Source organism: Falco naumanni, chromosome 4, assembly GCF_017639655.2.
Source record: "Falco naumanni isolate bFalNau1 chromosome 4, bFalNau1.pat, whole genome shotgun sequence".
Lineage (NCBI taxonomy): Eukaryota > Metazoa > Chordata > Aves > Falconiformes > Falconidae > Falco > Falco naumanni.
In genome coordinates, this window is record NC_054057.1 from 111,786,818 (window position 1) to 111,801,672 (window position 14,855).

Genomic DNA, 14,855 nt, shown 5'->3' on the forward strand with positions numbered 1-14,855 from the left:
CCGGCTGAGAAAGATGTGGGGAGAAAAAGGTACCTTTCTTGAGCTGAAGAACATGTCCCCAGCTTCACCCTTGCAGGGTCTGGGCCTGTCTGGGTACATTTCTGACCCCGCTCTGCTGGGGAAAAGGCTTTGTGCCAGACCTAGCGCCTGGAGAGCTGTGCGGGGGTGGGTGGCAGTGGGTGCTGCAGCCTGACAGGGGCAGGTGGCATGTGGAGGTGTGCACTGAGCCCCGTCCGGTGAGGAGAGCTGCCTGTCTGTGTTTTAACAGCACCCTTGTTCTCTTTCTCTCTCCTGCCCGTGGGTGCCCAGGAGATCTCTCTGTTGCTAGTTTCCAGAGTAAGTTTGTTGTGTGACTCTCTCTTGTCTGGTGAAATAGCTTTAGAGAGCTCCCTCCTTCCCTTCTTCTGTCTAGAGAGACCCTTCTTTGGGGGACAGAGGGCTTCACACAGTGATTGTTTTTCTTGGTTACGTCCCTGGGAGATGCCAGGCAGGCTGGTGCCCCCACGGCAGGCTCTGTGGCTGCACCATGCACGAGCTCTTGTGCCTTTTTTATCAGGGTTAGCTCTGGGGGCAGAGCCCTGCCACAGGCTGTGCCAGCCTTGGGTTCCTCTTGTCCTTGGAGGACGATGGGGAAGCCCTGGTACACAGGCAGGAGGGACCTCATGACTGTCCCCTCTCCCTCCTACTGCACAAGCAAGCCCCTGAGTGGCTGCCACCAGTCCCGTGGGGCAGCGACCCAGCTCCCCGCATCTCGGGGAGCTCTAGGGCAGGAGCAGAGTTCCTCAGCTTTCAAGGCCTCTCTCCCTCCATCTCTGGGTGGCTCCACACAGTCTGAGCCTGGAGTGGGCTGGGCTGGCTACTGGGGCCTTGCTCCTGGGATTGATATTTTAAGGCACAACCAAATCAATAATGAATGCTGATTTATTTGAAGAGTGACAGGGGACTCAGAGGTGTCCTTGCGATGCTGCCCAGGGAAGGAGGAGGAGATGACCCCCTTGCCTTCCTACCCATCAGTCTTCAGCTTGTTTGCAATTTGAGCATTGGCAGGGACAATGGGACAAACTGCTAAGCTGAAAGAAATCCCTGTTTTTCTGGGTCTGCTTCTGCAGGCCAGTCTGAAGGGAGTTTGGGCAAATGCATCTTCTCTGGTGTTCCAGCCTTGTCCTGCTTTGGGGATGCTTCCTTGGAGGACTCCGTGCAGGCGCGGAACCTGTGCTGGCGCTGCCTCACCATGTCCATGAAACGTGCAGAGCACAGACCACCTGCGCTGCCTTTTGCCCTTGCTCGAGATGGCTGCCTGGCTTAGCCCGGCGAGGGGCAGAGGCCCAGGAAGGCCGTGTGTGCTCCTGCTTGCTCCCTCAGTTGTTCCTTAGCCCACTGACACCAAACAGCTCCTGTGCAGGCAGGGCTCTGCCTCCAGCTTGGCTCCTGACAGCAGACAGGGACTGTGTTCAGAGGCAGGGGCAGTTCTGTTTGGCAGCTGCTGTAGAAACTTGTTTTGCTTTCATCATGGCTTGTAGGCAAGGCTGGGTGCTGTTACGGCACGCACACGGTGAGCAGCAGCCCTGGCCCTGTGCCAGGCCCAGCCTGTCTTGCTTTTACCAAGCTGTAGGGTGGCTTCAGGTTGCAGCATAGGGCTCCTCTGCCCCAGGCTTTCTGCCCACACATCCATCAGTGGTGGAGGGTAGGTGGATGGCACCATGAGATCATCTAGCTGAGCTGTTTTGCAACGTGGGCCAGAGAATTCACCCACGTCCCAAGTCCAGCAAATTGCCCAAGCTAAAGAGGTCTTTCAGGAAGAAATCCTTCTCAAACTGACACCAGAAGCATCAGCTGGTGGTAGTTGAATTGTCCGAGTCCTTCTGATCATGGTTCCTCACCCTCAGAAATAAATCCATCACTTTTTCCTGATGGGAATGTGTGTAGCCTCATCTCCTGCCTTTCGATGCTGCTGCTCTGCCTTTCTCTGCTGGGTTAAGCTCTGTACATGACAACATTTTATTCTTCAAAAGTACTTATGTACCAGGGTAAACTCACTTCTTGGTCCCTTTTAATGGTGAAAAAAAAGCGCAGCCTCTGTACCTTGTTGAGGAAGAGGTTTTGCTTTTCTAAGCCACCCCGATGTTCACCCTTCCCATGTTTTTAACAGCCCCAGAGGTGCCAGTGTCATGCTAGCTGGAACACCTCCCTGACCTGCCAGTCACGGAGCCAAAACTTGCATTAGCCTGTTTGCCAGTGCCTTGCTTTGAAGGCATGCAATGAGTGCCAGGTGCGTGCTGGGGCATCCTGATGCCTTGCACTTGACCTTACTGATATCTCAGCCCCTGATTGACACTTGCTTTCCTTCTGCCTCACCCTGCAATGTTCTGTTTGATCCTCTCTAAATACTTTGAACAGGTGCAGTTTGCCAGTGATGTGGATCGCTGCATCCCCAGATTACCTCTTTCACTGCTGTTTCATCAGTCCAACAGCCACAGCAACTGAGTGGGGGCTGTTTCACATCTGTGTCTGGATCCTTTCAAACACTCAGATTAGCATTGGGTGGAACTACTTTGTTTCTGAATCTGGTCCATTTGGGGCTTTCCTCCTCTGTGCTCCCAGCTCTACTGTAAATGCTGCAGTGTCCAGAGACCCCCTTGGGTTTCTGACCAAGAAGTCTCACACATAGCCCTGCTATAAATCTTCCTGGGTCATTAGCAAGCTACAAAGTACGTAATTATCTTCCTGTGATGAAAGTACATGACGCTACTTCTTGACAATTATCTAGCAGGAGCACTTACTGAAGTCTTCCACTTCATCTGCTTTATTAATTTTTAACTCTGTCTATTAATGACCCTCTGCTACTGTTAGATTTTCTCCCATTACTACTTTTTTTTTTAATAATTCTGCTAGAATATTTTCCTGTAGTTGAGGAAACATTTCATGTGGCGTGGTTAGTCATGGATGCTTCTTTTATGTCCTTTCTTTCTATTGCCCCTTTTCTCCTTGTTTTCATCAACCACTGGCTATGTTTGATTATGTTCACTTTATCTTTTACATTTTAACTTATGTCTTTCCTTCATCCTGGTCTGAACCCTTTAACCCAAGTGCTTGCTGTAGCACTAGGGCTTCCTGGCTGCCTAATAATCTTCTTAAAGAACTCTGTGGTTTTATTCATTATTTCTCCCCTACCTAGATTTTTTTTTTCCCCTCTGATCACTTTGCTTATCTATTTGTGAGGAAGTTTCTGTTGTGGAAACATCAGATACATCTATAATTGCTTGGGGTCATGCTCTGTTGCCCACATTAAATGTATTGAGGTCAAAATTTCTGGCCTTAGAAAACCACCAATTTCTGTTCCAATGACTGATCTTTATCTGTCATAACGAAGGCTAAGCCAAGATTGAGTGGCTTTTGTGTTAGGGAGTTACAAGCTTTAGAAACACTAATGACATACTATTGCCAGAATCAAGAAAGTAAGCACCTCAGTGAGCATTCGTATCCACAGGGTCCCTATGAAATGATGTCCCTGTCTGAAGTGGCACACGTAAGGGATGTATCATTACCCAGGAGGACAGTGGTAGCCGAGACGTGAAGGAGGTGGGTGGAAATGCCTCAGCAAAGGTGAACATCTTGCAAATGAAGGCACCAGGGCTAGGTTTATGGATACCACCTAATCACTGCCCCATGGAGAAACTGATCTGGGAACTCATGCAACAGATGAAGCTGCTTTTTCTATATTGCCTTATGATGCTTTCAAAGAGCAGCAGTGATCGCAGCATCTTCAGATACAGAATCCTGTTGGGAGCAACAAAAGCCAAGGAAGTCCACTGTTTCCTGGCGTTAACTTAAAACCTTAGAAAAACTACATAACTGTGGAGGAGTTTGACAAGAGGCACCACTTTTTAATGCTTTTATAGACTGGCACAGTCTTTGCCAGCAGTAGGGAAAGCATTTAAGAACCTAGAATTGGAGGTTTGGAGAAAATTCACAAAAGTTATTGGAAAAGTACCATGAGGAAATAGTCATTGGCTGAAAATCAGGATAAAGCAAGTTATTACAAGTGTAAGAGCATCCTTCAAAAAGCCAAAGCTTCCTTCAAATGAGGTAGACTTTGGCTGGGCAATTAATTTTGCAATCTGTCCTGACTTGAAATGTTGGTAAAAGAGGCTTTGGCAACAGACCAACAGGACAACCTGCAGAGCTCATCTATGAGTGGCGGTGATCCTTGCCTAGAACTGATTTGGTACTTGAGGGCTGGAAGGGAGCTAATATGTCAGCAGTTTTAATAAAAAGCACTTCTTGCACGTTGAAGGGAGGCTGGGGAAAAAAAGGCACAAAAAACTTAATCCTACATAAGGACCTTCCTACAAAAGTGACTGGGACACAAAACAGAGATGGAATTCAGCATTGCCAGGTGTACAGTAGTGAATGTGAGTAGAAAATGTGATCAAAAATCAGTGTGCTGTGAGCTGAGCATAAACCTTAGAGACAAGATTGCAGGGTAGGCTCCCTGGGACCTGTCTACGCACCCTTCTGAGAAAAGAACCATGGTATTTCAGGTGTGACCTCTGCAGGGCCAAGCAGAAGGGTGACACTTCCCCTTGATCCGCTGAGCACATCCTCCTGCTACCACCCACCTCTCAGCTGTAGTGAGAGCCCTCACCTATGCCCTGTTCAAGCTGCTATCCTCCATAACCCCCTCAGTGGTGTCCAGACCATTGTTTCCCAGCCAGGACTGATACTTGGGGTCATTCTTCCCCACATGCAGAATTTTCTCCTTGTTTAATGTGATCGGGTTTTTCGTCACAGTCTTGAGTTTCTCAGGTGCCTTTAGGACATCGGACAAAGCCCTTCATTTAGTGTCATCTGCAGATTCGATAGGGGTGCGCATCTGTCCATCACTGACAGAAAAGACTATGAAATAGGCTCCACTGTTGACTCCTGAGCTTCTCCACTTGTGTCTTGTGACCGGCAAGTTCCTGAGGATCTTGAACTGTAATTCTTACAGAAGGGTTATCCTTGAGCTGTCATCCTATTGTAATCTTTTGAAAAATATCAACTTGATGCCCACTCAGAGGAACAAATTACTTAACAGCAATTATGAGGAAAGGAAAACAGAACAAAAACAAAACCACATTATGCCTTTGTGCAAATCTGGCACATGCTTGTGGTTTGGATACTGTGTGCACTTCTGATTCCACCTCTCCAAAGAAAAACTGGGAAAACCAGCAAGGCTCAGCAAGGGATGGCAAAGAGAACAAAGATGTGCATTTCTTTATGAGAAACTGCACAGGCTGGGACTATCATAGAGGTCTGCAATCATGGCTGGCTGGAAGAAGTGACTGGAAAGCAGCATCTCACTGTCTCTCCCACAGGGGAGGGGGTTGCAGAGAATAAATATTATCAAATAAAGTGAAGTAGGCACCAAGCTCAAATCCAAATTCCTCCTGCCACACACAACTGAGCTGTGAAATGTTGCTCCAGGACACATTCAACACTAAAGGCTTATACAGTTTCAGGGGACACTGGGCAAGAAGTCCACTGAGGACCACTACAGACATAAAAAGGACATCTGGCTTGGGCAGGCCCTGAGCCATGTGTAGCCAAGGGCTGGGAAGGTATTTGCGGATGGGAGTAGGACATCAAAGACATTTGTTGTGATGAAATCCCTCCAAAAGATGTAGTTTTAGGCAGGATCAAAGCCAGGGTGTTGGCCTGCCCTGAGTGATTATGCACTATGAGACATCAACACGTGTCCTCCATAACAGAAGTCATTGAACTTGCTAGTGGGTATTAAGAATAATTTATCCTGTTCCCATTTGAGCTGAATGTCTCCTGCCATCCCCTTCTGGCTTTGCTAATCCCAGCTAGCAATCTACCTGTAGTTACGCCTTGTTTCTCAGTCCCTAGGGATATGATGGAGGTCACCCTGTGTTTCCTTTGCCCGTGCTGGCCTTTCGAGCAGGCTGCCACCTCAAAGGCCTTCTGCAGTCACAGCATGGCTTGTTCCTCTGGGCCCTGCAGTGCTGGTGCTGCTGTAGTTTCCACCCGCTTTTACTTACTAATACCTTCTAGTAGTAGGAAAAGTAGATAGTCCAGGGTTTTCCCCTGTATTTGGTAAGTCTGCTCAAGTTTCTTTCTCCATGCCCTGAATTTTACCCTGTGCTTTGAACTCTGATACCCTTCCGTCGTAGTGTTGAATGTTTTTGTGAGTCTCTCACTGGCAGCAGGTCCTTCTGCTGGTGGTAACTATCCGTCCCATTTGTGCCCTCTTCGTTTCCCTGCCCATCCGTGGGGGCCAGTGCCCACGCAGCCCTGACTGTGTTTCCCAGCTGGTGGGTCCGGCTCCATCTGTGCTCTTGATAGTGAAAAAGCCTGGAGGTGAGATGCCATTTGTCACAAGGACACGTCTGTGCTTGGGCTGAACCTGGCTGGGGAGCGTGGGCAGCTCTCCCTGAGCCTGCCAAGGGAGAGCCCGCCTCAGCTCTGTGCAGAAGCCTCTCAGGAGTGGGATTTACTGGGTGCCCTCCTGCCCAGCCAGACAGACACGGCCATGTGAGGCCGGGGTGGCCGCGCTGGCTCTGGGCAGCTGCTGCTGCACTGGTATCAGGAACAGTTAATGCTGAGCTGACTGTGGGTCGCTGCAGAGCTGAGCAGGAGGGATGCTGAGCTGCGGGGCAGTCTCCTGTGCAGGTGGGCAGCGGTGAGCACACAGGGCTCTTCCCTGGTTAATTCAGGCTGGCATTACAAAGAAGTGCTTGGAGGCCCAACAGGCAAGATCGCTGCTTGGAATAGTCCTCGCACCCCAGATCCCAGTGCCCTGCCATCTCTGCTTACTGTAAGACACAAGCCAACATTTATCAGGCCCAGGATCGGGCTCCCAGCCTGCCCTTGCCCCCCACCCACAGCTGATCCGAGACCAGGCCACTGAAGCTGTTGCTGTCTGGTTTCAGAGCCATGTCCCTCCACCTTGCTGCAACGGCACATGGCAGACCTGCTCCGCAGCGACCGTGACCTGGCCCCCAGCTTCCTCAACAGTGTCCTCAATCAGCTGAACTGGGCTTTCTCTGAGTTCATTGGCATGATTCAGGAGGTAAGCGTGCCGCCCAGGGCTGTGGGGTCCGGCACTCGATGGGTGCCTGTGTCCTACATGCAGTGAGGTTCTCAAGACACAGCTCTTGGGGTTGGGTGTGCAGTGGTTCCCTGGTGTGCACAGGAGCTGAGCTGGGCTGGGCTGGGAGTCGTGGCCCTCCTTTTGGGAAGGGGCACTTTGTTAAGCTGTCTCCATTGCTTGGCAGATCCAGCAGGCAGCAGAGCGCTTGGAGAGGAACTTTGTGGACAGCCGCCAGCTGAAAGTGTGTGCCACCTGCTTTGACCTGTCGGTGAGCTTGCTCAGGGTGCTGGAAATGACCGTCACGCTGGCGCCAGAGATCTTTCTCGACTGGAATCGCCCGTCGTCAGAGCTGCTGCTTCGGAGGCTTGCCCAGGTATGGTCCTTTAGCATAGTGTGAAGAAGCATCCTCTGAAGGGGCGTGAGGGCTCCTGTGCCCTCACTCCACGTTTGCTGTGAAGTGGGGGCTCCTGCTGCAAGTGATGTAGTACTCAAAGCTGCTACAGCAAACCCAGCTGCTGCAGATCAAATAGGGCTTCCTAAAATCTCTACGTGTCAGCTGCTCCCATCCTTTACAACTAGTCTGTCCTTGGCTGATTTCTACCTCTGCCTGGGGGAGGATGACGGCTACTTAAATCTTCCTTCAGAGGGGTTATGGCCGTTTTCTTCCTCTCAGTGAATGCTGAATTCTCCTGTGGGAAACAGTGCCATGAAATCTGAAGAGGAGGTGTGGTACATCTGAGAAAAGAGCTGTGGAGAGTGTGGCTGGCTTCGCAAGGAACGTGTGCCAATGTTTGGGCAGGCATCTCCATCCTTTGTCCCTCAGTTCTAGAATATGGTACCAAATGTCTCCACTTCCCTGCTGTGGTGACTGGGACGGCTCCCTTCCGACCCACCACACCCCTTAGGCTCCAGTAAATTAGTTTCTGTTCTAAAGCGTGAGCAACCCTGGAGAGCCCTGAGGATGAGCCAGCCCGGTGGGAGGCAGTCACGTATACCTTACCTATACTGCAAGGGCCAGGTAGATCCAGTTGTTGAAGCTGAGGGATCTGAGCAGATGAGTCAAAGCAAGACATAATGGGGTCTAGTAGAGCAATCATGAAGGAAGTGCTCAGCCTGGGATCCTGGGATTTCTGTAGGCATTACTGGTGAGGAGGCCCTTAGCAGGTGGTTTAGGCAAGCTGGGGAATAGGCAGCAGAGAGCAGGGTGCTGCAGCATCCCTCTCACATCCTGGTGCTGCTATGAAGCCATGCCCCACCATTGAACATGCCCACAGAGAGGTGCGGTGTTCTGCTCTTCATGCATGAGGGTGACAGGAAAAGGGATGCTGCATCTGAGAGACAGTGCTCAGGTTGAAGCGGCTGTGTCAAGCCTGGAGTGGTCCCCACTCATCCCCCTGGGGTTTGAGTCAGAGCTAATGGTGGCTAATTACTTGTCTTTACAGTTGATTCCTTCTGTGCTGGTCACAGGCAGAAATCTCTGCCTGTGGTGGTGCTCTGTCAAGCAGAGCAGGTTGCTCTCTGCGCTCATCCCATGCTTCAGGGCTGGTAGGTCTGTCCTGCTGCCAGCTCCAGGCGAGGCTGGACCTGGACTGTGCTTCACCCTGCTGACACTCCTTGTGCCCACAGCTGCCAGCTCACTCTTCACTGTCTGTGGCTGTCCTAGGGACTGTAGCTTCTGCTCGCCAAGAGCTTTTATCCACAGAAATAGCTTGGCTTCTGTAGGTGGGATTCAGGTTTAGGCGGAAGATGCTGAGATTCAGGGGCCTTGACCTCAAACTAACTCCTCCCTGGGAGCTTTGGGTCTGGTACAACCACTGCAGTGTGGTGCCACCTCCTTCTGTGCCAGGGCCAAGCTAGGTCTCTGCTGTGTGCCTCCTTCTGTGCATCGACCCTCCCAGGAACCAAGCTGAAACTCTAAGGACATGCTGCCCCAAAGCATGTTCTTTGGATGCTGCTCACAGGTAGGCCCGTCCAGAAAACATGAACCCTCTCTGCTTTTCCCTACACAGCTCTTGAACCAGGTGCTGAACCGTGTGACAGCTGAAAGGAACTTGTTTGATAGAGTGGTCAACCTCCGTCTGCCAGGTGAGTCCACGCATTAACTCTGTCCCTCTCTGTTGAAAACGTGCGGGAGGCGTGCCCTTGGGAACACGAGGTGGCTTGTACTGAAGGTCAGCGCAGAGGTGTGGGATCAGACCTCAGGCCTGCCATGTCCCTGGCGGGGCAGCCAGTCTGCTCTTGCAGACTGCCACAGAAGCGCTGTCTTCGGAAGACATGTAAATCCTCCAGACAGTTGTGAGCGTTGGTGCTCTTCCTTGACCCTGAGCCTCTGTCTGCCCAGCAGCTCTGGTTCCCTCCAGGATCTCTGTCCTCATGAAGCAGCTGATGCATGGGTCTGGCTGTCCATGGTGGAAGTGGCAGCCGTGCTGTGCTTGGGCAGGGAAGTGTCTTGCTGGACACTGATCTGACACAGATTAGGTGGGACCTGTTTGAAAGTCTTAAAGCACCGGACAGATTGCAGTTTAGGTAGCAGGCTTGGTTGCTGTGCTCTGCATTGTGCAGAGGGTGCACTGAATTGCTCAGGAAAGCCGTTCTCAGCAGTGTCAGCTCTCCTCCTTGTGGAGGTGGCTGTGGGCAGCTGAGTTGGGCCTGTTAGCAGAGACTTCCTCCTGGTGCTGTGTTATGGGCATCCTATATTTCCCGTATAGCAGCTGGATTTTCCTGTGCCTGCTTAGGAGGGGATAGGCCACCCTCTCCTCTTGAGGTTTGGAGGAGGCAGGGGTGCTCCTTCATGAGAGCAGTGCCTGGGTCTGGGGTTCACGGTAGTGGGAAAGACTCGTCTGTCCTTGATGAAGCGTATGGCCACACCAGAGAGCCCAAGTCGTGGTGCCTGTGTCCTGGGCTGCTCCACTACAAGCCTGGAAGCAGTGGTGCAGCCCTGCTCTGCCTGTCATGTGGTGGCAGCGGCTCTATCTTTTTCTTTTGCTTCCGTAGGGCTGGAGAGTGTGGACCATTACCCAATCCTTGTGGCTGTGACGGGGATACTGGTCCGGCTGCTTGTGGACACTGATGTTCAGGGGTGAGTGGCTTTTGACTTCCAAAGCATGAATTCACTGCATGTGGCATTGCTTTGGGCGCTGCAGCGATCAGTGCCATGGGAGGTGTTGCAGGAGCGATGTGCATGTGTGGGGACTGAAGCAAGGCAAGGCAGATGTGCATGGAGCAGGACAGAGGCCGAAGAGCTGCATTTCCCTGCAGCAGCTGCTTCCCAGTGCTACTGCTGGGTGCAAAACTCCTTCCCATGGTGCAAGAAAACCCTTGTGAGAGGTAGCTATGTGGTGCTGTACTGACAGCACATCTGCACCTTCCTCCTTGGATGGGGTCTGGAACTCTGTGTGATGGGACAGCTGCTGTCAGAGGTTGTGAGTGCTATGTGTAACAGAGGCATGCTGATGCAGTGATGCCAGCGAAGTGCTGCAGCACACAGCGGTGGGTGGAAGGGAGTTCATTAAAGCTCCTTCACTCTGGACCCATCTCAGGAAGGCATCAAAATGTGTGCAGAGCTCCCTAACTGCCCAGACCTGTGGCACGAGGGTGAGACAAATCCTGTCCGGGCATTTAAGTGAGGCTGATTTTCAGATGAAGCAAATATTCTTGTCTTTATGGTAACCAGCTATTCAGAGACAGCACTCAGGGTATGATGTGGCTGGTCAGAGCCACAGATGACCTGGTGGTTTATGTGTGTCTGTGCCTGCTTGTACCAAGTCCTGTAAATAGGCTTATTCTGATACCCTCTGCAGCCCTGCCTTTGCTCTCTCCCAGTGTCATTCATATGTGTCTTGCCTGGCCACTGTGCCCTGTAGGATGCTGTAGGAGATGGGGCTCTTCTGTCTGCGCTGCGCATCCTGCTTGTTTTCACATTTGGAGAACATGATAGTCTCTGGCTTTGCAGAGAGCAGGGCCCCATCTGGCTGAGCAGCTCAGCCCTGCAGCCAGTCTTTCAGCTTCTCTCAAGGACTCAAAGATGTACGCAAATATATCTAATTTTATCCTGCCTCCCATGGCTGCTGCATCAGTCTCCAGCCCCAAGTGTGACAGTGCCAAGAGCTTAGCACAAGGTCATTGATCAATGGCCTTTCTGGACTGAACAGGGGTGGATTTTGCTTGCCCCTGGAATCCTGCTCTGTGGAAAGTGCAAACATCATGAATTTGACACCACAACCAGACACTTCTTCCTGGAGGGATGGGGGGGGGAGGTGATAAAGCAGTTCCCTGCATGCCAGGCAGGATGAGAAGTCCTTCCCTGGCTCCCTGTCCCTTGAACATCTGTCTCAGGCCAGGTCACTTGTAGAGTCAAAGCAGGGAAGGGATAAATCTCTTTCTCTGGCTCTTAGCAAACTCCAGACAGGGCTGTGAGATGGTAGTGTGACAACAGTCACATCCTTCTTAGCCCGCAGGGAGTTCTGGAGAGACAGAAAGCTTTCAGACTGCCTCCTTTACCTGAAAAGCCAGTTGTGCTTTGGGTTAGTGAAACCTGGGCGGCCGTGTCAAAGGGGCTGTGCACAGCCAAGCAGCTGCACTATCCCCTGTGCAACAGCATCCTCCGTGCCTTGGGCAGCAGCACGCTGCGCGGTCACAAACCAGAGGTGCTGTATCTGGTAGCGTGCAGTTGGGAAGTGGTAAATCTCTGACTGATCTTCAGGGACTTTGTAGTCACCCTCTTGGGCACTGGAAGGCAGAAATAAATACAGAATGGGGGAATAATGTGAGAAAAGCACCATGTCCTTATGGTGGACCTAGCTGAGCAGAAGCACAGGGTGGAACAGGAGGAAGCCCAGGGGAAAATATCTATAAAACAAAATGCTTCTATGTGATTTTGCAAAGCCCTGCACTAAATCTGAGGTTTTAATATATTACTGATCTATAAAAGGAAACCAAACATTGCAGGGGGGGCACTGAGGTCAATCAAGACAAAAGAACCAAGTCTGATGGCTTGGAGACCCTCTACCACTACCCAAGCAGAGGAGATGGACAACCTGATGGTAGAGATCAGTGTGGCTGCAGGCAGAATGCCTCACATGGAGGGAAAACTGAGCCACCCACCCTCTTTGTAGTACTCTGAGTTGCAGACTGGGGTGTGAGTACTGTACCCCACTTACAGAACGGTTATGCTGCGTGCAGGCACATTGAAAAACAGCAGACAGGGTGGGGATGGAGAAAAACAGCCGGTATGAGAGGAAACACACGGAGGCTTTGCTGCTGCCTTTGTGTTCCTCGAGGGTTCAGTCCTGGTTTGATCCTGTGCGCAAGTCTCTTGGCACCATCGCCACAGGGTGCTGGAAGACTGGAAGGTGCAGCTGGCGTAGGCAGAGCCCCATAGGGATCTCCTCCCCACAGTCATCTGAAAACCAGGAGATGGTACAGGTCAACAAGAACTGGCCTGGAGCAGGGTGATGGGAAGCATCTGTCTCCAGGTACATGAGTAAGAGGATGGTCCATGGAATGCAGAAGGAGAATTTAAACCTTCCTCAGGTCCGTACGCTCCTGTGAGAGATGATTGCCATGGTTCATGTTGCTGCAAGGGGTGACTGAAGAGATTTAAAGGACCCCATATGTAACCAGGCTCTCCAAAGCAGAGTGAACTCGAGAGAAGACAGCTTTCCTTTTTCCTTTTTCCATTCCTGTCAGTGCAGCAAACAGGATAACAGGATCGGCTTTTTTCCTTGCTTGGAATCACTGTGCCCGGGCAGTGCTGGAAGCAGGTAGAAAGCTCTTCCAGATCCAATTTGGTAACTCCCAGATTGCCAGAAATCATTGAGAGAGAGAGAGATTATCCAATCCATGTGTGCACTTACGAACTTCTCAGTGGGAATTACCTGGGACACTGGCTGTTAACCCTGACTGGTTCCCCATGAGCAGGCTCTGCCCTAGAGGATGAGGACAGGGAACAGGACCTTGGGTGACTTCCTCAGCTTTGCTGTGTTTTTTCTGTTTGTCTCTAACCCGGTGAGCCAGGCACTTGGTCGGAGATGCTGCAACCTTTGCCCTGGGGCAGAGAGGACAGATTCATCTGGGAGTGGGGGAGTGAGTTTCCGTTTATGGAGCCAAAACATTCCAGTGGGGAAGAGTGTGAGTAAGGAGAGCCAGGGCCCTGCCAACTCATCCAGCCATGTTATCAGGATGCGGTTGGGTACCTCAGCTGCTCCTTGCCCAGCTCAGGACACTCAGCCAGGCATCAAGTCCTCTTGCTATGGACTCCTGGCATCAAACAGAGCCATTAAGCACCAGAAAAGGGAACATTGCCCAGGCTGGGATGTGATGAGGCTGTTGATACATCATATGCCTTCGTCCCTGGATGGAGCAGGCGGTGCTTTTGAGAAAGAAGAAGTGCATTTCCTCATTGGGTCTGGCAGGATGGCTGGTGCTGCTCATGGTGAACCAAAACTTCAGCACCCACCTCACCCAGGCTTACTGATCCTTGTGGCGGGGCCTGGGGATTTCGTGGCTCATCTCCCTCACTGTACATAACAAAGTTTGCAAACAGGGACAGAGGAGAATTAGTGCAGGGCTCAGATGAGGAGCTGCTGATCAAGCTGGGGTCCCTCAGTAGAGGGTCTTCAGCTCCCAGACAGGAGCGTGGCTGTTTCCCGGCAGAGCAGCTGCCTGTCCCTCGAGGGCTTGCCAGGAGGGAGCTCACCCTCTTCAGCAGGCAGAGGCGAGAGCAGGGCAGCCTGGCACTGCGGGCTGGGCTGTCTCACCAGCAGGCAACAGCTCCTTGGCTTAAAACTGTTTTGTTCTCTGCAGTGTTGTTGTGGGACTGCTCAGGCCTCCTGAAGTGCTGCCCCCCCCCCCAGCCCTTGGGTCTGACGGCAGCTGGGCAGCACCTTTCCTGCGGGGAGTCCGGGCAGGGCTGAGGCAGGGGTGCTGTGTGCTGCCCCTTCGCCAGCCCCTGGTGACAGCCTTGGTCTTGCAGGGAGGAGAGGGAAGGCAGGTCTGGCAGGCTGAGCCAGGCGTTGGGCTGAATCGTTGGGTCCATGCCAGAGACCCTGGCTGCCTTCAGCCAGTATCATCCCCCCGTTTGCCTGCTAAATAATTGAGCAGATTTTCTATTAAGCCTCCTTTGGAGTGAGCTAATGGAGCAGTGTTGGCCAGAGCTTGTGTAAGGATCCTGGCAAGAGCGAGCAGCAGGGGAAGGGGTGAGGCCTGAGGTGAGGCCGTTGGTCCCCTGCGTGCAAGGGCACGCTGTAATTAGGACAGCATGTGGGTTGGAGCAGGCTTTGTGGAAAGTGAGCGGCCAGCCCAAAGCAGAGGTGAGCTGTCTTGTGCTGGGGCTCGGCTGCCACTCTGCTTCTCGGGCTCCCCCCATGCTCCAGGGACACCATCCCCTTGAAGGCAGGGGAGTGAGGTCGGGCAGCGTGTTCCCCAGCCCCGCCTGGAGCTGGTGCTCTCGTTGTGAGACCGGAGGGTTGAGGTACATGCAAGGAGCCAGCAAATTGGTCTGCAGTGCAACTGTACAAGGAAAGACCTAAGCAGCCTTCAAGGTGCATCTTCCAATAACATCTGCTGGAAAGATGGAGAAGGCAGAGGGAAGAGCACTGTGGTCACCAGAAACGTGGTGGTACCAGCCAGCAGAGCACAGGATGGCTGCCAGAGCACAAGCCAGTGGGACCTGCCAGGAGGAACAGCACCGTGCTGATGTGGTGTTGGGGTAATTCTGGCTGGATGTCTGCACTCTCCTCCTTTGCACATTACAGATGGG

At 52.1% G+C, this 14,855-nt stretch overlaps 1 protein-coding gene across 4 annotated transcripts in view; it reads left to right on the forward strand.

The window, feature by feature from the left end:
- The window catches only part of RNF123 (ring finger protein 123), a 52,996-nt gene that overhangs the window by 28,899 nt on the left and 9,242 nt on the right, over positions 1-14,855 (forward strand). For 3 of the 4 annotated variants that reach the window (XM_040593507.1, XM_040593506.1, XM_040593508.1), the window contains 5 exons: positions 310-336; positions 6,936-7,075; positions 7,281-7,469; positions 9,106-9,181; positions 10,091-10,175. In XM_040593507.1, coding sequence (XP_040449441.1) covers positions 310-336; positions 6,936-7,075; positions 7,281-7,469; positions 9,106-9,181; positions 10,091-10,175 — 517 coding nt within the window. The remainder of the gene's footprint in view (positions 1-309; positions 337-6,935; positions 7,076-7,280; positions 7,470-9,105; positions 9,182-10,090; positions 10,176-14,855) is intronic. The other variant, XM_040593509.1, reaches the window with a different exon arrangement.